The 23378-nt window shown below is 43.6% G+C and overlaps 3 protein-coding genes across 5 annotated transcripts in view; 1 reads left to right on the forward strand and 2 right to left on the reverse strand.

Moving 5' to 3' along the window:
- Positions 1-38: 38 nt before the first annotated feature.
- LOC139540085 (proline-rich protein 5-like) lies at positions 39-8617 on the reverse strand. The gene is made up of 11 exons (XM_071343640.1): positions 8376-8617; positions 6547-6674; positions 4223-4348; positions 3755-3835; positions 3073-3121; positions 2899-2956; positions 2561-2652; positions 2176-2316; positions 1849-1987; positions 1459-1746; positions 39-1301 (listed from the first exon to the last, which is right to left on the reverse strand). The coding sequence occupies exons 2-11, from the start codon at positions 6672-6674 to the stop codon at positions 1048-1050; spliced, it is 1356 nt and encodes a 451-aa protein (XP_071199741.1). The 5' UTR covers positions 8376-8617; the 3' UTR covers positions 39-1047.
- Positions 8618-12418: 3801 nt separating this feature from the next.
- Positions 12419-18839, forward strand: rad52 (RAD52 homolog, DNA repair protein). Of its 2 annotated transcripts, none has more exons than XM_071343642.1 (11): positions 12419-13056; positions 14207-14305; positions 14925-15026; positions 15189-15282; positions 15446-15513; positions 16412-16530; positions 16641-16716; positions 16797-17083; positions 17244-17452; positions 18109-18382; positions 18617-18839. In XM_071343642.1, the coding sequence occupies exons 2-11, from the start codon at positions 14246-14248 to the stop codon at positions 18618-18620; spliced, it is 1293 nt and encodes a 430-aa protein (XP_071199743.1). In that variant the 5' UTR covers positions 12419-13056; positions 14207-14245; the 3' UTR covers positions 18621-18839. The 2 variants fall into 2 exon arrangements, with proteins under 2 accessions (XP_071199743.1, XP_071199742.1); XM_071343641.1 differs by having other exon boundaries at positions 12424-13056; positions 18109-18372.
- Positions 18840-18974: 135 nt separating this feature from the next.
- Positions 18975-23378, reverse strand: part of LOC139540083 (serine/threonine-protein kinase WNK1-like) — a 64127-nt gene continuing 59723 nt past the window's right edge. For both annotated transcript variants that reach the window (XM_071343637.1, XM_071343636.1), the window contains exons 22-25: positions 23013-23206; positions 22648-22797; positions 22262-22470; positions 18975-22086 (exon numbers count right to left, since the gene is read on the reverse strand). In XM_071343637.1, coding sequence (XP_071199738.1) covers positions 21730-22086; positions 22262-22470; positions 22648-22797; positions 23013-23206 — 910 coding nt within the window. In that variant the 3' untranslated portion in view covers positions 18975-21729. The remainder of the gene's footprint in view (positions 22087-22261; positions 22471-22647; positions 22798-23012; positions 23207-23378) is intronic.

Consider the following 23378-nt stretch of genomic DNA (forward strand, 5'->3'; position numbering starts at 1 on the left):
AAATATATATATATATATTTTAAGGCAATAGAAATCTGTACTTAGCCATTAGAATTTTTATTCAAATCTGATATCACAAATGAATGATAATTACAACCTTGGATAAAAATTTCTCATTACAGATTGTCAAAAAAAGCTAAGTATTAAAAAACGGTTGAGGTAAAACATCATAAAAATAGCTTCTGTTAAAAAGCCCTTATTGAAATCACAAGTTAAGTTAAAAAGCTTACTTCACAATACCTAGCTGTCCTAAAAAAACGATTTATTTACAGTTGAAGTGCCACACAACACAGTAAATGAGACAACATTAATTATCGTTAAACCCTATTTTTCTCATCATAAGTAAACAGTAAACAACAATTACAGTTCAATATTTAGTTTCTATGGGTAATACATAACATGAATGCTTTATGACCTTTGAAAAAAGGATGACAGACTGGTCCCAGAAGTACTTTAGCCAACTTCTCTATCATTGCCACACCATACATGTCATGTTTGGCATGACAGTAAAAAAACACACAGAGGAAGGGAAACATACAGATGGGACAAGCCAGGTTAACACAGATTGGACTAGGCAGGTTCTTAGAATGAGAAGCAAGATGTGACCAAATTACATTCACATCGTGTATTTACTCCAAAAGCTACTTTTATCTTTGAATTTTATAGTAACTGCAGTTCTCCAAGTTTTGTAGATGAAAACCCAGACACAATCCAAGGGCCCACATCCAAGGGCCTACAAGGTATGGCATCATAGTAGTGTGAGTCAAGTTTCAAAACACACAAAACATAAGCATCCCAAAAAAGCAGATATATTCAGATCTAATCAAATGCTTAGAAAAGTTTGTTTTTTCTCTAAGTAAATGCTGACTAAAAAGAGGCCTCTTGTGGGGAGAAGTATGGAGTGCACTTAACCATGTCTTTTTAGGTCTAGGTTGCTTCTAGCCTAGCCACTGATCTAAGGTCAGTTTAGCATTTTCCCCCTAATGTCTAAGATAAGATATTTGGGGAGGGCAAGCTACCCATGATTCCCTCTACTCAGTGCTCTGCCTACTCCCCCGACCATATCTCATTGACTCTGAGCAGCGGGGCTGGGAATTCTATGAATATCCCGTCTGAATCTAAGTCCAGGGACTCCAGCACCTGTCCAATGACGGTCTCCGGGCTGGAGGATCCGCTGATTGGAGAGGAGGGGGCAGCCTTGTCCATGTCCGTAAGGGTCATTGTTGCCTCCGTCCCATGGAGGGGTCCTGGGGAGTGGAGGGGGAGGATGGAGGGGGAGGGGAGAGGAGACTCCATGGTTCCTGACAGAAGGAAGGTTGTGGGTTAGAATCAATCAGTCTGGCAAGAGTATTTTCTTATTTTTAATACTCTGGGAACTTTTACACCCTGCGCCTCTGGAAGTTTGCAGTTTGTAGTGTATGCATAACGTAAACCTAGTGAGGAGGACAGATGACCTACCTCTGAACTGTGGAACCACACAGAGCCTGTTAGCAGAGGCGCTGGAGGTGGATGCGTCGGACCTGGAGGCCATGTCAGCGTAGGCCAGCCCCTGTTCCTCCAGGCAGGAGATGATCTCACAGGCAGAGTGGCGTCGGATGCCCCCGCTGCCCACCGAGCTGGCATCAGGGTCATACTCTGCCACGGGCGTCAGGAGGAGAGGGATGTTGTAACTCTTAGAACGGACCACAGGGTTCTTAGACGGCTGGTCCGCAGGCTGCTTAGGCCAGCACCACTGCAAACGCTTCTCTGTGAGGGAGGCACATAGTGTGTAAGAGAAAGAGAAAAGAAAGCAAAGGAGAGAGAAAACATAGTGGGAGAAGAGTGAACAGCGCAGTGTATGCTTCTTACCCAGCACACAGGAGCAGTGTGCCACACTGTCATCTCCAGAGTAGAGGCCGTGGGTGCCCAGGTAAGGAGAGACCACCCTCTGGACCAGAGACTCCAGACGCAGGTAGTCCTCACTCACACCCCGCGACTCATGGACACCCTAAAGGGAGAGAGAGGAGAAAGGTCAGAGCGAGTGTGTGTGTGTGTGAGAGAGAGAGATAAAAAGAGACAAAACGACTCAAAGATATAAAGGGGAAACATATAAAGACAGAAAAAGAGAGCGAAAGAGAGAGAGAAAAGGAGATCAAATAAGTGAGCGATAAAGAGAGAGAGGCGTACTGTACCTACCTGCAGTATAAGCAGCATCTGTGTGACGGAGGGGGGAATGCGGGCGCGGGGCCGAGACAGAGCGTCCTCCAGCTTCACACTCAGAACTATGGTGTTCCTGAAGTGGAGCAGAGCCAGCTGTCTCACATTGGGCTCCTTACCCTGCAGGCAGGAGAGGATAAGGGTAGAGATAGACAGAAGAATGGAGCGAAGGGTCAGGAGAGGGGGATGTAACGTTATGAAAACTTAGCTTTAAATACCTGAGAAAATATTCTTATTTATTGTCTGCTGAGAGAAATACAGATAGAGAGAGAGAGAGAGAGATTGAGGGTGAGCAGGTTAGAGGAGCGTCAGGACAGAGTGACAGTGAAAGCGAGATGAAGGAGAAGAGTCAGAGGATTGGTACCTGTACTGGGTGAAAGATGGCCTGCAGCATGTTGAGAACATCACAGAAGAAGAAGTCCCATGTCTCTGCCAGAGAGTCCAGTGACTTCTGACCTGCATACCAACAGGAGGAACAAACCATCTGCTGTTAGTAAGAGAATAATATCACAATGCACAGCTGCTTGGGACCTATGGCCTCAGATTACTTTGGCGTGTTAAACACAGAACACCACAGACCCTGACAAAGGTAATGTAAGCTTCAGTTCAACTATTCTTCTTTGGAGCACTGGCTGCTCTCTACTGTGTCACTCTGTAAACACATCTACTAATATTCAATTAACAGTGAGACACCACAAATACCTTCGTAGAATCTTATTTTGTCCCGTAGAATGACCATGCCCTTTGTCAGCAACTGGTTCTGAGGGACAGAGAGGTTCAATGAAACAACTTTTGTAAAAAAAAAAGATATTATGGCTCAATCAGAAACAATCTATCTATGATATTATTTCACCATTTAGCAGAACCATCACTTACCTGGAGGTATTCTGTGAAAAACGACCCCAGCTCTGTTTTCAATAGGTATCTGAGTAAACAAAGACAAGAGTTCACCCACTAGAGCTATAGGGTACATTTGACTAGTATAATACACTGATAACACAAAACAGGCAAAAGATTCAAAACCAACTATGTAAAATTTGATGATAGCATATTATTGGTTAAGTACATGTATATTACTGTGTAGGTACATGTATTCACACCAAGGAATGTACAGTAAACCTCATATAACTGCATGGTATCTGGGTAAGTGCAACCCAGCTCTCTCTTTTAAACATACTGTTCATGTTTGTTTCCAGTGGTATAAGTATATGTTGAAACAGTGTTAGGAATAGACCCTATGATTGACTCGGCTCTCCAAGTGTGTGATGCGTGTGATTTCAGTTGTTTACTAGGCTATAATGGAGGCTGATATGACAGAACTGATGGCTCTAATGTCAGGCCTGGAAAGATAATGAGACATCTGGCAAGGCCACATGGCTTCACACACACACACACACACACACACACACACACACACACACACACACACACACACACACACACACACACACACACACACACACACACACACACACACACACACACACACACACACACAGCAGACAAATGCCATGTTAGCAAACCGGTGTGTGTGTGTTTGTTAGTGTTTAGAACTCACCTGACACCTTCGTTGAGGACATAGAGTTCATTGTCAGACAGACCTTTCTTCTGGAAGACGGCAATGACAGCATTGTGGATGCTAGTGAACACGCACGCACGCACGCACGCACGCACGCACACACACACACACACACACACACACACACACACACACACATACTGTTTAGATTACATTTACCCATTAGATGATAGTTCATGTTCATACAAATGTAGAATCTTAATTTGAGCGAGTTTGCTATAGCAGGAGTTATTATATGGATTATAATTATCAAACATTATTGTAGGGGTTGATGCATTTTTCATAAGGGAAATCTGAAATGTCTAAGTGGAAATTATAAACTTGAAATACAATACATGTTTTACATTTCCTGCATTGGAGTAAAGTTATCCTGCAAGAGGGTGATCAAATGAAGTTCCTACATCTGTAACAGGCACAGACTACATGCATGGTCAGGCTGCAGCATACCTGTTCCAGGTAGCGTTGGCCCCGGCCCTCTTCTGTTTCTCTCCTCTCTCCTCCGGTGATCCCTTCTCACTCTTTCCCAGTTCACTGAGACTGGGGGAGCTCATCAACTTCAGCCTGTGTAGAGTCCTCATAAAGGCAGAGAGGGAGGGAGAGAGAGAGACAGCACACTAAGTATTGAACTAAACCAAAGACTAGAGTCTGAAATACTAGAAGAGAATGAAAATAGGGGAGTAGAGAGAGGGCATGAGAAGAGAAGAGAAGGAAGAAAGAGTGCAATGTGAAAGAGGGAAAGAGAGACATCTGGAATCTGGTCGAGGCAGAGACCAGAGCAGAAGACTGAATGAGAGAGTGAGGAGAAGAGAGAAAGAGGATAAGAGAGAGCGAGAGAGAGAGGGGAGGAGGAGGAAGGAGGGGCTATCAGAGCTGTCCTTTGCAAGGGGTGGGCCATGGTGTGACTTTTCTCTCTCTCTCTCTCTCTCTCTCTCTCTCAATTCAAAGGGGCTTTATTGGCATGCAAAACATATGTTTACATTGCCAAAGCATGTGAAATAAATAAAAGTGAGAAGAAACAAATGTAATAGTAAATATTGCAATCAAAAATGTTTAAAAAAGATAAAGACATTTCAAATGCTATATTATCAGCTATTTACAGTGTTTTAGCAATGTGCAAATAGTTGTAGCACAAATAATGGGGGAGGATAAACAAACAGATAAATATTGGTGGTATTCATAATGTTGTTTGTGCTCCACTGGTTGCCCTATTCTCATGGCAACGGGCCACAAATCTTGCTGCTGTGATTGCACATTGCGGTATTTAACCTAACAGATATGGGAGTTTATCAATGTTTGATTTGTTTTCAAATTCTTTATGGGTCTGTGTAATCTGTGGGAAATATGCATATTTAATGTAGTCATACATTTGGCAGGAGGTTAGGATGTGCAGCTCAGTTTCCACCTAATTTTGTGGACAGTGGGCACATATCCTGTCTTCTCTTGAGAGCCAGGTCTGCCTATGGCGACCTCACTCAATAGCAAGGCAATGCTCACCTACTCTGTACACAGTCACGGATTTTCTTCATTTTGGGTCTTTCACAGTGGTCAGGTATTCTGCCACTGTGTACTCTCTGTTTAGGGCCAGATAGCATTCCAATTTGCTTCGTTTTTTGGTTGAGGCTCTCTCTCTTTCGCTCTCTATCTCATATACACACATACTACACTGACACTCCAACACACGCACACATACTACATACGCTCACACACACACACACATGCATATTGACACCCTACATACACAAACACACTTTCACATACGCTGCTACTACTCTGTTTATTATATATCCTGATTGCCTAGTCACTTTTACCCCTACCCACAGGTACATGATGTATTACCTCAATTACATCAACAACCTCGTACTCCTGCACACCTACTCGCTACTAGTACCCCTTGTGTACAGTCTCGTTATTTCCTTTTATTTTTAGCAAATAGTTGTCTTACTTTTTAACTCTGCACTGTTGGGAATGGGCTCATAAGTAAACATTTCACTGTAAAGTCTACACCTGTTGTATTCGGCACATGTGACCAATCAAATTTGATTTGATGACAGTGTCTAAAGAAAGTCTACACCCCCTTGAACTTTTTTCACATTTTGCTGCTTTAAAGTTACATCTAAAAGGGATTAAATGCGACATTTATCCTATAGATCTACATAACCTACTCCACATTGTCAAAGTAAAAGAAAGTTCTTGAACATTTTCCAAATTCAGAAAAAATAAAACTGAAATATCATAATTGGATAAGTCTCCACTGCGCTGAGTTAATACTTGCTGGAAGCACCTATGGCAGCCATTATAGCTGGGAATCATGTGAGTAAGATTTGACCAACTTTGCAGAACTCTTAGGGCAATATACACAAATGCATTAACATTTGTGTGATTGTCTTGCTGAAAAATAAAACTATCCCAAGGTTAGGTTTTCAGAAGACTGAGGTGGCTTTTCCTCTAACCTGGGTTTTGCTCCTTTCATATTGATTTTGATCCTAACAACCCCCCCAGTCCCTGCCGATGACAAGCATACCCATAACATGCCACCACAATGTAATTCTGCCCTATGACACCCATCAATTTCTTTCAAGTTTCCAGTTAGTTCCATGGTAGTTATACCAATCCGATTGTAGGGCAACTCTCTGTAGCGCCATCTGCCATCCACTACATAAGGAATGGGGCTAGGGGTTGATTTCAGACTGGCTATAGCTTTATGACCAACCTCATAAGAGGGCTAACCAGAAGGCAAATTTTTAATGTTAATCCTTTGAGTTGATCCTCACCTCCTGATTGGATGATGATTGCTGTCAATATCAGGGCTTGGGGGCGGGGCTGAGAAGGTGGTGAAGTTGAGTGACAGGGGTCGGGGGGAAGGGCGAGAGCCGTGCCTCCGACGGAGTCCATCCAGCATCTGCCAAAAGAAACATTGAGAAAACAACATAAAATTCATCAACACAAGTAACTGCAAGAAAGCCTTGACTCACCAGGGTCTTATTATTCAGGTTGGGTTCAGGTTTCAAAGTGACAAATGCTCAGAAAGAACCGTATTATACAGAACAGGCATTTCTCTTCATCATGCAGAATAGGAACTTGATTGTGTCTGTGAGCTCTATATTTTATAGATTATTATTATGTCACAGCAGCTAGCCAACCAGGAAACATTGAACACATGGAAAGAGAGAGAGAGCAGTCAAATCCACAGTGAACTCTGAACAGCCTGGTATTGGATGTTCTCTCTATCACTGGATACTGTTGCTGTAGCAGCCTGTCATTTGAGAAGTGTAACAACAGTGGTATTTTGAAATCAAAAGTTAATGCTAACTCACTGCTAACTCAAACTCATTCAGTCTACACGCACGCACACACACACGCACGCACACACAATAGAAATACAAGGGTTAGTTTTAGTTTAGAATATTTTGCATGTGATGTGTCTTCCATTGATAGGATGTCAAGGTGTCGTCCAATGATGTTACAAATAATACAATGGCGCCATCAGCTGGTTATTGGGGAAAACTACAGTCTAGGCGCTCTGTTATTTTAACAAAGAGTATCAATAAAGAGTTGTTTTGATCCTAAAAACGTCATGCAGTGGGCGTATCTGAGACTAAAGGAAATTAGAGATACATTTCTTCCAATATTACACAGATCTAATGTTACACAATAACCAGGCTTCACTGTTGTGTCTGCACAAAGGATATTGGTACATAGGGCTGTTGCAATTTGTAACGACAGTTCCTAAAAAAGACATAGTAATTTAGTAATGATTGAATAGGAGCCTACAACCCAATTTAAAACAAAATGTCATTCACTCAACTAACAAATCCTACTTCCAGTGGTACCATTTACTTAATGTCATACTGTAGCCTAATAATTGTGACTGGAGATTACAATATGCAGATTAATCTAATAAATAATAATAGGAGGATCCAAGCACGTCTGGGGCTGTCCAGGGGTTGGGGCAATGTGTGTCAGACTATGAACATGGCAGGTGTGTATTCTCTTTGTATGGCAGGCGTGTGTTGTTGTCTCTGCGTAAACTGGTCGTTGGAGCAGACGCAGACTCCACACACACACACACACACACACACACACACACACTCCCTTCGGACTGTCTGCCCCGCATGCCACGCCAGTCTGGGTATTCATTTGGATATTCTGCATTTGTTCTTGCGGAGCGGCTGAGGTCCCTTTTCTTCCATAACAATCTTGAGATCGATCGCTTTAATTTGCAAACGAGGGCATTTACCTCGTTAATTTATGAGAACCCCTAGACTACATAATAATATCCTTGCTTTATACGATATTTGATGTGTACAACCTACACAAAGGAAATGTATTCCAAATATATCCCCATCATAGAACACGATGGCCATGTCACAGGGAGGAACGTAGCCTACATTACAGTGCGTACGTGGAGTAGACAACTTTAACATGTGCTACAGGATATGCAAACAAACTAGCCCATGTAAACAATGCGACAGTAGACTATCTTAGATTTCCCAATCAACAGACGCCCATACCTTAAAAATTAGACCATAAATAGCCTACCCGGTAGGCTATCATTCAAAGTTCACTGTACACACACATCCATAGCACGCTACGTACTCACCGTTCTCTCTCCTGATCGTGTTGCTTATAATATAATATAATGATATGGATATCATATATGGATGTTCACTAGCATTAATGTATAGCCTATCAGCAATAAACACCATAGTCTATCTCCTTGTTGATTCCCAGTCTGCACTGACCAAACAGCCATTGGGGTGCAGTTGTGGGGTGCGCCAGCGACCTATGCTGCGGGAGTCATTCCATGAGCATGCATGCTCGCCCCCGTGTTGTTTTGACGAGATCCGATCCACTGGACCAGACGCCTTGCGTGTTTTGCGTCTGTTGGTGCTTTCAAGACAACTCGGAAACACGGAATCTCCGAGTTTAACTATACGTTTTTTTGCGTAGAGAATTTCTATTGGTCAATTCAGACATTTTTCAAATGGTAACGAGTTTTCAAGTTGGACATTTCCGACTTTCCCGAGTTATGAGTTGTCTTGAAAGTGGCATGTGAGCGTGTACGCGCGTTTTTGTGTCTGGTGTTGTAGGGTGGACGAGATAAACATTCTCATTCAAGCAAGGAAGTTGTAAAAAGGAAAAGAAAGATCAGGATGCGCAATTTCAATTAGGCCTATAGATGTTTATATTATATTTTACAGCATTCTTCTACAATTTATTGTACATAATTTGTAATGTAATAGCCTACACATTCCCTTTTCGGAGAGCTGAATAGTTTTGAATTAGACTAGTAACCTAATTTTCCCTAGTTACACAGTTAGAGGCTGTAACTATTTACCAGTGGTGGAAAAAGGACCCAATTGTCATACTTGAGTAAAAGTCATGATACCTTAATAGAAAATGACAGAAGTAAAAGTGAAAGTCACTCAGTAAAACACTACTTGAGTAAAAGCATAAAAGTATTTGATTTTAATTATACTTAAGTATCAAAAGTAAATGTAATTGCTAAAATATGCTTAAGTTTCAAAAATAAAAGTATAAATAATTTTAAGTTCCTTATTAAGCAAATCAGACGGGACACATTTATTTTTTAAATTTGTAATTTACGGATAGCCAGGGGCACACTCCAACACTCAGACATCATTTACAAACTATGCATTTGTGTTTAGTGAGTCCGCAAGATCAGAGGCAGTAGGGATGACCAGGTATGCTCTCAAGATAAGTGTGTGAATTGGACTATTTTCCTGTCCTGCTAAGCATTCACAATGTAACTAGAACTTCTGGGTGTCAGGGAAAATGTATGGAGTAAAAAGTACATCATTTTCTTTAGGAAAAAGTTGTCCAAAATATAAATATATATAAAGTATAGATTCCCAAAAAAACGACTTAAGTAGTACTTTAAAGTATTTTTACTTAAGTACTTTACAGCATTACTTTCATCTTCACTCACATAAACGCTCAGTGAGGGTACTTCATAAATTTGAGTAAAATCTTTTTTTTTTTCTGTAGACCCATCCTTGGTGCTTAGGATGTTCAGGTCTGGACCTTTGTTGGTCTGTCTCCATAACAATGACTGTTTACAAGTGGATTATAATAGAGTAGAACAGAAATGAACAGTCAGATCCACACGCACACACACACACACACACACACACACACACACACACACACACACACACACACACACACACACACACACACACACACACACACACACACACACACACACACACACACACACACACACACACACACACACACACACACACACACACACACACACACACACAGCTCTCATGGCGAGATTTTCTTGGGTATCAGGCTACATTCCTGTGGGCTTCTGTAGCCTAGATGTAATGTGTAATTCACATTTTGAATATGACCACTATCTCCCCATAAAGTCCTGACTAATGGGGTTAGACACATGCTGCTCTATATCCAGCATTGACCCCAACCTCACCCAGTTTAAGCACAGCAGAGAGGGCTCTCCTCTGTGCCATCTGTCACATCATCATGGCACGAGTGGCGGGGGCCACTTTAGTGCAGTCAGTCAGGGTTGGCACAAGGTTGGTCGAGAAACTGCGATTATAAATATTTTTACGTTGACAAAGGTCAAGGTTATTTATTTTTCACATATACAGCTATCTATGTGACTGAAAACAATGACATATGAATTAATGATGATGATGATTCATTTAGGACATGAATGCACAAATCCTAACATCCTTAAAAATACTGGACAAACCCACTTAACTCGCGTACGACCAATGAACAAAGCGAAGGGATTTGACTAGGGTAAAATTCAGGATGGGTAATGGCTGTTTGTAGAGTACATTTTGTTTGTCGACGCAACATGGAGACAAATTGAAGATACAACAACCATTTGAACAGTTTGCTATTACAGCAGATAAAGTGGACTTGTGTGTCTTGTGTGTGCTCGTTACCACACGCCTCGGGACAAGACCTGGGACATGCTTTGCTCTCCAGAACAGGGTGCCATTGAAGGGAGTGATAACTGGAGTGGCACAGTTGAAACTGAAATGGTAGATTCCTGGTGTCTGTGACACCCGCCGTTTGGTGCAACGCAGATCCTGTTGAGAGTGTAGTGAAACACAGAAGACACTGCCTGTCCTGCGGAGTTTTGATGCAGAGTCTTTACCCAACAAAGTCAAGTTAGGATGTGTCAGTTGTCCCGTGAGAGCTTTAGTCCCTAATTCATTAAAGTGTTTTAGGGGCCAAGCGTATGGTCATGTTGCAGCAGAGTGTAGAAGGGAGATTCCTAGATGTGATAAGTGTGCAGGACTTTATTTAACCTTTATTGAGACAAAGGAATGTGTAGTATCAGTGGAAAAAGCTGTGCGTGTTAACTGTAGGTGTACCTATGGTGTCCGATGAGAGAAAGGCAGGTCGAGGTTGCCAGAATCCGAGTAGTACAGAAGGTGTGGTATGCTGAGGCAGCGAAGAGAGTAGTAGAGGAAGATGGTTCTATTGCTAGGGATCCTAAGTGTGTGAGTAGGCTGAGGCCAATAGAGAGTGATAGGAATAACATTTCAGTAAGGTTGGATTCTAAGCATTCATAGCCATGATAACCATGGCTATGAAATGGAAAGCAAATCACTGAAAATAAATGTTGTGGTGGCAGCTGTAGAGAAGTACTTGGGTCTACAAAATTTTACTGCAGAGGAGTTACAAGATGTGTTGAACGATAGCTTCCCGTCCTCCTAGGCTGCTGGCCTGGTGTAGGATCAGATAGGGTCAAATTGTGTAATAATGGTGAGGTTTTAATAGGTGTAGGGTTAGTTGGTGTAGGGCTAGTTTCCCCCGTTCTTTTCCTCTTCCCTTTTGTGTAACAAAGTTGAATGATTTCACACCCCAGAACAGTAGGCGGAAACACAGGGCTAGAAAATAGAAATTGTAGATTAAGAGGCCCACACTCCAGTACAGTAGGTGGCGGTACAGTGATGGTATATGCACCTTTCAGTTGGTTGCGATCCACCAATACAAATTTAAAGAAGAAGGAGAAGGGTCACATTCTTCAAGGAGATAAGTCACTCAAGGAGGTAGGGGAAGGAAGATGGCAGAAGCGGATGTTCTGTTTGAATCAGATGGTGTGTCTAGTGGAGATGAGAAGAATTGGATTACAGTGGCGAATACAAAAGGAAATAAGAGAAGTAAAGTTGTAGTGGAAGCTAGTAAACCCAAGCCTAGTTCTGATTCTTTTTTGTTTGGAGTAAGAGTTTTGGATCGATGGAGTTTCCTGGGAGATCCATTTTAAGTCTATGAAAATCATGGATGCTTTGGGTAAGGTGGTGTCGGTGAGAGTAACGAGAAGTGGGCTTATTTTGTTATTTTGTGTATCTATGGAACAGAAGGACCGTGCTCCGCGCCTCAAGAAGATATCGGATTGGAATGTGTCGTGTGTGGATCTTCGAAGCAGGGCAAAGGATATATGTGAAGAATTGGATCAAGTGGTTGGTGCACAATGACTGACCCGCATGGTGGATGGAGTGAGGAAGCCCACTCTATCCATTCTATTGTTTTTTTATTAGATTCTCTCCCTTCTCACGTCTATTTGGATTTTATGAGATGAGTCATGTGAGAACAGTCATGACCAAACCCATGCAATGTGAAAAAAGGAAATCATTTGGCCATGTGTCAAGTGTATGTAGATGAGAGGGGTATCGTATGCTGCAATTGTGGTGGTGAACATGCACCTGAATTTCTGAAGTGCCCTGTTAGGGTGAAGGAGACGGAGCTGGCAAGAATAAGGGCTGTCCATCATGTCTCCTGTCCAGAGGTGGTGAGAAGAGTGGAGTGACGTTGAATAAGTAATGGTAGTAGGAGTAGAGACACCAGATGATGTTCCTTGTCAACAGAGGGATCCTGACATGTTGCATGTTATGAATTTGGACTTTGTAGCATTTATTGCATTGGTTATCAACTGTACAGCGCAAACAGAGAGGAAATCAGAAAGAATAGTCATCGTTGTGAGTGCGGCTGAGCGTTTTTTGGGACTCAGATTTTACAGCAGAGACATTACAAAGAGACTTGTAGATGAATGCTCTGTCCTCACAGGCGCCTGAGCAGGAGTGAGGTGGTTGTTTTACCACCCCATACAGTAGGTGGCGGCAATACACCAATAGGTTGTAGTCTGCCATAAAACTTTAAAGAAGAAGAAGATGCGTCACTCAAACTTCGACTCAGGGGCAAGCGGGAAATACAATATTTTGTAGCTAGCTAGAATTCACTAGCTATAAACTTAACACGCTCTAAACTCTAAGGTAATTTACGGAACATGTATTAACTTTCCAACCTTTGTGAATAATACAGCTTCACCTCATAGCTAGCAAATTTTTCATCGGCTAATATATGCCAAAACAACTGCTAGCCAGTTAGTTATAGCGAGCCAACTAGTTAGCTAGCTAGACACATTCCAGAAATGAGCAGTTTGTATCAAAGCGATAGCTACATTGTAACTATTCAAATCAAATTTTATTGGTCACATACACATGGTTAGCAGGTGTTATTGCGAGTGTAGCGAAATGCTTGCTTATTAAGGTCAAAGTATGAGTTCGTTTGCAAACTCTGCGCACTTCGTTATGTCAGCATTTAAATTTTCTAACGGTACGTTGCCGATTTGGACAGTAATACAGCTGGATACGTTTTATTAGTCGTATGTACTGGATACACATGGCATACACCGTCCAACGAAACGCTTACTTTCAGGGTCTTTCTCGACACTGTAACAGTAAGAAACAAATATATAACAATACGAACAAAGGAAATGGCTAAGTAGAATAGAATACACATTTAACCACAAGTAGATATAATGTTAATACAGGAAGTGTCGTGTGGCAAATTTTGGTGGCACCAGAATTGGGAAGGACGGGCTCGTGGTAGTGCATCTTTAAGGGGCGGCAGGTAGCCTAGTGGTTAGAGCGTTGGGCCAGTAACTGAAAGGTTGCTAGATCGAATCCCTGAGCAGACAGGGTAAAGATCTGTCGTTCTGCCCCTGAACAAGTTAGCCTGTCTTTGTAAATAAGAATTTGTTCTTAACTGTCTTGCCTAGTTAAATAAAAACAATGACCGGACTGTTATTAGTGGAATGGTATGAAACAAATGGTTTGATGCAATTCCGTTCCAGGTTTTATTATCAGCCGTTCTCCCCTCAGCAGCTGACAGGAAGGCACAATTGAATGCTTAGAGACCGTCAGCTTGTGGCCGTGGGTTCTTTTTTGATGCTGCGGGCCTTTTACAGGCACCATTTCGAGGAGATGTCCTAGATGGGTGTGAGCACGGTCCCAGTGATGTACTGGGCCGTTTTCACCACCCGCTGGAGGACCTTGCGGTCGTGGATGGAACAATTCCCATACCAGGCCTTCATGCAACCGGTCAGGATTTGATTGACTGTCTGTCATACACTTTTTGCAGCACCTGCCACAGTATTGATAAACTGGAGACTGTGAAAATATGCACCATGATACAGAGGAGGACAAGAGCAGCCAAGCATCCAACACGCGCTTCGGGCAGGTAGGTTTGGGGTGCATCTCAGGAGTCTAAAGTGGCTCCAAATCCTCTATCCTTTCATGTAAACACTGATGTGAAAGAACTGGACAAGGGAATGCGTCATCCATCCTTTGTTTTCAGATCAGTTAAAGCTGCAATATGTAACTTTTTGGGTGACCCTACCAAATTCACATAGAAATAGATAGAAATAGAGATCTGCCATTCTCATTGAAAGCAAGTCTTAAGACACTTGTAGATCTGTTGTGAACTATTGCTATGCTTCCCATTAAGTTTAGTTTTAGCGGCTTTTACTTTAAAAGTACTTCTGAGAGTACTATATTTTTGGTTATGGAAAATATATTTCACAGTGGTTTAGATGGTACAGTGATTCTCTATAGTCTACACTATGCTTGTTTTGTCACAAACTAAAATTAGGCAAACTATTAGAATTTTAGCAACCATGAAATGGCGGAGTGATTTCTGCATAGTGTATCTTTAAGATGCAGGATAAGAAAGCCTCTTTAGACTATAGAAAATACCTTAGACTTTTTTTATCCACCCAAATGAATAAAAACAGTGTAGGACACTGACCTTTTTGCTTTATAATGGCAAGCAAACCTCAACCAAGACTTTATCTTTCCAGTATAACTATACTGCAGAGGAGTACCAGGCAGTCCAGAATGCACTGCGACAGAAGCTGGGACCTGAATACATCAGCTCCAGGATGGCTGGAGGGGGCCAGAAGGCAAGGCCAAGTCACACAAACTTTTTTGTTGTTGAAAACAACTTCGAATTACATCCTAATCCACCCAAGAGAAAACTAACCAATAAGTACACACTTCATCATCAGCCTTCACTCACTAAAACGCCCGCTTGGAACTAAAAAACAGTGTTGTCCTTGTTGCAGGTGTGTTACATCGAGGGGCACCGTGTGATCAGCCTGGCCAATGAGATGTTTGGATACAACGGCTGGTCTCACTCCATCTCCCAGCAGAATGTCGGTAGGAGAGCTGGAGCATCGCTAGCTATTAAACAGTATATTTAGACACTTACTTCTGTCTTCAGTGTAACCTTTATTATTTATTTATGACCCACTGGGTACTGTATATGAATGTGTTAGTGTAATGCACAGTCACAACACAGCGACGGTCTGTCTCCTCACAGACTTTGTTGACCTCATCAATGGGAAGTTCTACGTTGGAGTCAGTGCGTTTGTCAAAGTCCAACTGAAGGTGGGTGATGGGCAGAGAAGTCAACCATTGTTATTTCAAATCTACAGTGCCACTGTTGGCTCTTCCCAGTTTTGGAAGTGTGTTTCAAGGGAGGGTGCAATGAGTTGTGTGTTGTTCGGCAATGCTGTGCCAACATTGGTTATTATGTTTACCCATTAAATAGTTGGGAGCATCTATAGTACATATATAGTAGTACATACACTGAGTGTATAAATCATTGGCACCTTCTAATATTGAGTTTCAACCCCCCCCCTTTTGCCATCAAAACTGCCTCAGTTTGTTGGGGCATGGGCTCTACAAGGTGTCGAAAGCGTTCCACAGGGATGCTGGCCCATGTTGACTCCAATGCTTCCCACAGTTGTGTCAAGTTGGCTGGTTGTCCTTTGGGTGGTGGACCATTCTTGATACACACGGGAAACTGTTGAGTGTGGGAAAACCCCTCACCGTTGCATTTCTTGACAAATCGGTGCGCTTGGCACCTACTACCATACCCCGTTCAAAGGCACTTAAATCTTTTTTCTTGCCCGTTCACCCTCTGAATGGTGCGCACACACACACACACATAATCCATGCCTCAAGGCTTAAAAATCCTTTAACCTGTCTCTTCATCTACACTGATTGAAGTGGATTTAACAAGTGACATTGATCATAGGATCATAGCTTTCACCTGGATTCACCTGGTCAGTCTGTCATGGAAAGAGCAGGTGTCCTTAATGTGTTGTACACTCAGTGTCTATAGTAGCATATATAGTGTACAACTTTGTTTTTTAATACAGTTTACTCTCTGTTAGCACCACTACAAACCATTTTGGGTGTGTCAACTCACGCTTTTTACTATAATGTATTTCACACACTTACTGTATTACTAAGTGTGTTTGGTGTGTCTCTCTCCCCATAGGACGGGTCGTTCCATGAGGACGTTGGCTACGGGGTGAGCGAGGGACAAAAGTCCAAGGCCCTGTCACTGGAGAAGGCCAGGAAAGAGGCGGTCACTGATGGACTGAAGAGAGCACTCAAGTACAGGGGGAGACACTACACTTCATGTACCATGAACTACTTTTTACTGTGTGTGTGTGTTGGTGTCTAAGTTTGTTGTAGTTCTGATATTTGATCCCCCATCCTTCCAGATGTTTTGGAAACGCCCTTGGGAACTGTATCATGAATAAAGAGTACCTCATATCCATCAACAAGATCCCTAAACAGGTTAGATACTGTTCCTGTCAACTGTCATTTACATCCATCCATCCATCCTTTCCAGTGTTCACTGTCTGTGTCTCTCCCAGCCTGCTCCCCCTCTGGACCCGGCCCAGACCAAGCGTTCTGACAGTGAGCCGTCAGTGGAGAAGGCCCGGCTGTCTAGCTTGGCCCGGTGGGAGGGTGCTGGGCCTGGGTCAGGGAGGGCACCACTGGAGCAGCCCAGGGCCCACAACCACCACCAGGCTCCCCCAGGGGAGCACGGGGACAGAGGGGGAGCCAGGACCTTTCTCTCACACACCCCTACTGCTGTCTCTGGACCTGTAGCTCCCTCAGCTCCATCAGACAGTGAGAATAAGTGCTGTAATCTTGTCAGGTAAGCAACAGCCAGATGACTAACTGTCAAACCTTTCTTGTGTATTGGTTTTATTACAGGTGTGTCTGTCTCTATATTTCCTCTCTGTACCCAAACTCTTACTCTCACCTCTGTTCTCTCTCTTATCTCCTCTCTATCCCTCTCGTCCTCCTTCCTTCAGGTCTTTATCAGATGTGGAGGACCTCTGTCTCTCTGACGCCCACACAGACCCCAAGCAGCTGAGGAAGCTCAAGCAGCAGCAGCTGCAGCAGAAGTTCCGCCAGGAGATGGAGGTGAAAAAGCTCCTACAGGGACAGGGACAACCTCTGCTCCAGCTCAAGACAGAGGGCCCAGACACAGCTATTGCACAGGCACCCAGTGGAGCTCATGGTAAGACAATAAGCAAGCAAGAAAATACTATATTTTGGAGGACTGGTGCTTGACTTGGGCAGGAGCTCACCGGAGTACCGGCACCTTACATTTTCTATTGTGAAGCTCCTGCACCTAAAATATAAACAGTCCCGGTACCCAAAATGATTTCCGGCACCTATTTCAGTCCAAGTCGAGCACTGTGGAGGACCATACAATCTGTTAGCAAGAAATGTCCAAGTTCTGTATTAATGCAGTATGGCGTTTGTGTTAGCGTCAGTTAACCATGTTCTATGTGACTGGTGTTCGTCTTGTACTAGTGTTGCCATGCTCTTTGGGAATGGGATACCTCTCCTTCCAGGTAGGTTTAGCACCCCTGACCAGGGACAAAGACCACCATGGCTTACAGCACACCTAGTGGACACAAAGAACCCTGCAGCAGGGATGAGTATCTTGCCAGTACCGTAAACCACCACCAGGGAGCTCAAGTAGAAAGAATGGGAACTACGCATATCTGGTGTTGCGGAAATCTACCTCCCTATGCTGCCGTCTCTGTTACATGTGTACCTGAATACTGTGGCTGCTTCTAGTTGTTACTGTTGTACTAGGGGCTATAAAATCCCCATAGTGTGACAATATACTGTATATTCTCTAACACTTGTCATCGTCCCCCCAAGATAACCCAGAGCTGTGGAACTTCACTCTTGACGGCATCCAGGAGTTGGAGGCCCCAGCAGGTGGACCTTCTATAACATCATCCTCGTTACGACCCAGCACGCCAGGGGGTAGTCACCAAATGCTGACCCGCAGTAAGACACCTCAGAGAGGGGCTTCACCATCCCTACGACCCCCCGTCAGGCCCCACGAGCCCCCACCACACGGCCAAGGACAGGGGGGGCACCAACCCCAGTATCACAACCCTAGGACATCTGACAGGGCAGGTGAGACTGGGTAATGAATGAGCTGCTTTAAAACAGTGGACATCATTAACCCTGGTCCTGGGGGACTACTGGGCGTGCTGCGTTTTGTTTCAGACCTGAACTAACATATCTAATTATCAACACCTTGATTAGCTGAATCAGGTATTCTAGCAAAGTAAAGTACCTTCAATTTAACCAGTTTGAGAAACATTCTTGTTATTGGTACAGCATTTTCTAGATTATTAATTGCCTTTTCTTGTCACAGGTGAGGCATTCAGTCCATGTAGACAAGGACAGTACATGAAGAAACGCAAGCTGGACACTTGAGAAAAGGCTGTTACCTAAAAGCCATTTTACCAACAAGTCTTCATTTTGATTTTGTATTTTATTTTAATTGAGTATATTGGCATCTCCTGTTGCTGCTAAATGTAAAGAAATGTTTATGGTTTTTGTAAATAAAATCAGGGATTTGTTTGCCTTTCAAAAAACGGGACTATTCTTTTACATGCAAGTGTAACCTTTGTTCTGAATGTCATCATGTTACAGGTCCAGGATCCGGGCCACACCAACCTCATTGGCAGAAATAGGTCTACTTGGTGCATGTAAAAGATGAAACAATATGATTTCAGTTGAATTTTTATTAATTTTTTAACACTTTGTACAACGTGAAAAAACAACCATAGAGTAGGCTGGTCCCTGGAAGAGCAAGAGAAAAGATGGACAAAAATCCAAGAGTACAACATGAAATAACGTTATAAATGTCAGTAGCCTAAGGAGACAATTGTGCCTGTAGAATCTTTTCACCACTTGAGGATAATTGGGTGATTAGTAGCTTGTGCTGTACAGTGGGTTGTTGTAGGTAAGCCAAAGGTCTAAAACCAGTTAGCATGCAGAATTCAGGAAAGACACATGCCAATATTATATTGAGATACATTGACACCTGAGCAATTCATGATCGGCACTTTGTGTGGACTTGCATACAGCAAAGAAAAGCAGGATCTCAGTTTTCCCAATATCAAAAACACTAAATAACAACCCTCGTCGGCATGAAAACATTTCCCCTTGGTCCCTATTAAACATTGCATATTCTGCATTGCAGTAACTTATTATTCTCTAGAGAAGTTAAAGTAGTAGTTCAATCCAGGAGTGGGTGAGGTCACTGTATCGAGGGGAATGGCACTCATCACGTAAGGTGGCAAAGAAGCAAGAGAATGGTGCCAATGGAGAGAAAAACCACAGTTTAGTTTTCTTATCTGTTGAAAACAAGTGCTGCTATGCAATACTGTACTGATTACATTCACTTAGACAAGTCATACCCTTTTTCAACAACCAACATAAGATACACAAATGCCGGTTTTGGTGACTACAGAAAATAACCTGTTTTCATGCAACACTGCTCTGCTTTACATGAGTCAGTCCTGTGTTGATATAAGACTCACCTGCCTCTTCTGACAGACTTCATTAGGTATGTTTAACTTTCACATGAAACATTTACCCATGTCTATGGACGTTTGATGGATCTCACAGGTCGGCAGTTAACTGGTCTTTCAGTCACTGGACTCTAGTCCATCAGAAAGAACAGTAGGGCTAGGTGATTATGGTGGAAGTTCTCAGTAGTGAGGATGCGAAGCACTAAAGAGTTCTGAAAGTTTACAGGGCTGTCCGTGTGTGTACTGTGTGGGGGTGGGTAAATCGCAAGACATAATACTTACTCTATGGCGATGAGCATTATATGAAAGCATTATTTAAATGTAACACATGTACCTTGCATGTATAGACATATACACAGTAAAACAAAACAAAAATGACAGGGTGGTGTATGATAAGAGCTGAAGAAGCACAGGACTACTCTGCTGTTACGGAGTACAATACCAATAATAACCCTGCAATTGCACGTTATATTCCTTTAACTACATGTTGTTTAACAACATTTAATAGTTAGTGAAACATCAAAATATGATGGCTGAATACAGGTCCATAGAGAACATATTGTATTTGTATTTAAATATACACACAAAATAAACCACAGAAAGGGAACCCCAGACAATTTGTCATGATTTTGAAATATGACGACAACGGGAAATAAGGTTGGATAGATTTGTGAAAAGTTGACATTTCTAAGGTCTGTGTGAACATCATGCCCCGTTCACTGCTAGATAATATACCAGTAGTATCTATAGATAACCCCATGTCTCAGGAATGTACCGAGGGCCATAGCCTTACTTATCAGAGTGACTACAGTACACCAGGTGGTGAGGTGAGACAACCGACACAGTAGCTGAAGCCTACAACTCAAACAGTTGATAAGCCTAACCAGTCTCTAAAGCGTAAACCAAAATCACTCATGGATACAGTCAGGCTAAATCCAAAGCATGGACATGACAGGAAGTAGATAATGATAAACTATCTACAGACAGGTCTGTTACTTAGCTCACGCTAACAGGCTATGGTCTCAAATAAGAAAGTAACACCCTCAGTCAGGCATAACATCACACCATCTCAGAGGGACAGATAGAGTCAAATATAACCATAGAATCATAACCTAGGACAAGAAATATTTGTTATACAAAGAAAATGTGTACATGCGTTTAGGGGTTGAAGGCCACTGTTACACGGGGCCAGGGACTCACTCCTTTCCCCACAATGCTATTATTGCATCTTACTGTATGGCGATGATATGGGTAACCACTATCCAGTAAAACCTTACCGACTTCCATTCACTCTTCTTTCCTTCTCTACATACTGTATCTCTCTCGACTTTCTTTATACAAACTTGATACCCACAATTCATCTGTTTCTCACCAAGATAGCTTCCCATACCATTCAACACCCCCGAATCTCAGCCAATAACAGTAAGGCTAGGAGGTGCGTGTGTGTTGGCAGGGTTTCTCTCTATCTTCTAAATTCTGTCCTAGTTAAGCTTAAGGCCAGTTACAGTCAAGAAGTGATTAAGAGTTCCCCCTCCCCCTCCCTATCCTCTCCTTCAAGGGAATGATGACGTCACAATGGTGCTTTCAACAGACGTCTCTGGCCGTTGCTGTTTGTGCTCTTGGCTTAATGGCTTTCATTGGACAAACCTAAATGTCAATCACAACCCGCTTCCACAGCCATTGGCAGAAAGGACTGGGCCCTGGTAGGGGTGAAGGTGTGATTGGTGTGCTATGGGTATGTATTGCACTCTCCCTCCAACCGACAGACAGACCTCTTTTTTCGCCTGACAGGACCACAGTCTCCTCTCCTTCGTTCTCTTCTTTTTTGTTCACCTCACCAATAAGCGAAACAGAACAAAACATCAGAGAGTGCTAGTAGTTGTCCTATGGCTCTCCTCCTCCCTGCCCTCAGTCCCTCTCAGCCTAGCCTGACTAACCCAGGTCCAGGCTACGTGGGCCTCAGGTTGGGGCCTCCAGGGTTGCTGACAGGTTTCTGAGTGGCTCCCACGTGGAAGGCCTGCTGAAGGGGGGCTGAGGCCGAGGAGGGGGCTTGGGGCTGGTACTGGGCCTGCGGCTGGGTGGAGGCCAGGAGGCCCACCTGACAGGGACCTGTAGGTCCTGCCCACTGGGGGGTGCTGTAGGTGGATGGGCCGTAGCCGAAAACCTGGGCAGGGGTGCCCAGAGAGCCCTGACGCGGGCAGAGGGGGATGGAGGGGTTGGTGGAGGGGTGGGTAGTAGGGCAGAGGTGGCCAGGGGCAGAAAACTTTCGGCCCATGTTGGCTTGTGGAGGGATATGTAGAGGGATCTGTAGTTAGGAAGAGGGGACAGGAGAGAAGGAGAGGAATTGGATAAGGGGAAGTTACAAAAAAACACTATTAAGAGAAAAAAAAAGCAAACATAATCATGAAAAATAGAGCTAAAAACATAGATTGGCAGATGATGGAAATGGCTGGTCTTTAGACTGAGTCGTGAGGCCTTACGTCGTGTCCGGGTCCCTGGGATGTCCCCTTGGGTCCTTTCTTGCCGTGGGAGAGGCTGATGGCGTCTCGAGCCCAGTTGTCAACTAGCAGGTGCAGGTCGTCTGTGAATGTGCCCTTGCGACTCTGTGTTACGGCCGGGGCCATGTTACTGCCTGACGGCTGAGACTGGCTGGTGTTCGCTCCACTGTCTGAACTGGTCCCACTCACTCCTGGAAGACATACAGAGACGAGTTCAACCTGGGAAGCCAACTCGTTTCTCAAATCAAGTTTGGCTTCTCTTCTGGAGATGTATCATCTCTTGGTTTGATGAATATTACGTGGGTTTGCCTTTCTAAAACATGTAGTGAAGGAGCATAGACAATAGGAGCGCCGCTTGGTTTGCTTACCCATGGTGGAGGTGCTGAGGCTGGGCAAGGAGGGGGAGAGTTTGAGATTCTGGAGGGAGGTCCGGCTGCCTGGCTCAGAGAGCCCTGCCGTGGGGCGAGACGTCTGCTTAGAGGAGGACTCTGGGGAGATCTGGCCTGTGACTTGGGCTCCTAAACACACACACCAACATCAACCACAGAGTGGAGAGAAACAACTGATCACATTACATTTATACCTTCTAAGCTAGCAGTCTCTACCCTTTAATATTGACTGATTACTCGTTGCTTGCAGTCCAACATTTGTATATTAATTTCCATTCAGCAGTGCGGAGATAGTCCCTCACTAGATACAGACAGCTGGACTGACCAATCATAACTCGTGTTACCTGAGTGCAAGGGACCGGGCTGGGCGCTGCTGCGGGCTGATTTGCTGGCCTTGGTCTTGGCCCTGCGTCGGCCCCCGGCCATGGCCACAGACGGGGAGAGGACAGCCGAGGGACGAGGTTTACCCAGCCTGGTGAACAGAGCATCGATTTCCTCCTTGTGACGGGAGTGGAGGGTCTGGCTCTCTATCATATGTCTGTGGAGGGAAGGAGGAGTGGAGGAAGAGAGGAGGAGGGCAGAGTGAGGCAGGGTTGTAACAAATACAGTACAACAGTCATCACTTCTCTCTTCCACCACTACTAAGTGATCCCGTTGAAATTTAAAAACATATAAAGAGAAATATTGCCCAAAACGGCAAACAAACAAAC

The sequence above is a fragment of the Salvelinus alpinus genome, chromosome 15 (assembly GCF_045679555.1).
Source record: "Salvelinus alpinus chromosome 15, SLU_Salpinus.1, whole genome shotgun sequence".
Classification (NCBI taxonomy): Eukaryota; Metazoa; Chordata; class Actinopteri; order Salmoniformes; family Salmonidae; genus Salvelinus; species Salvelinus alpinus.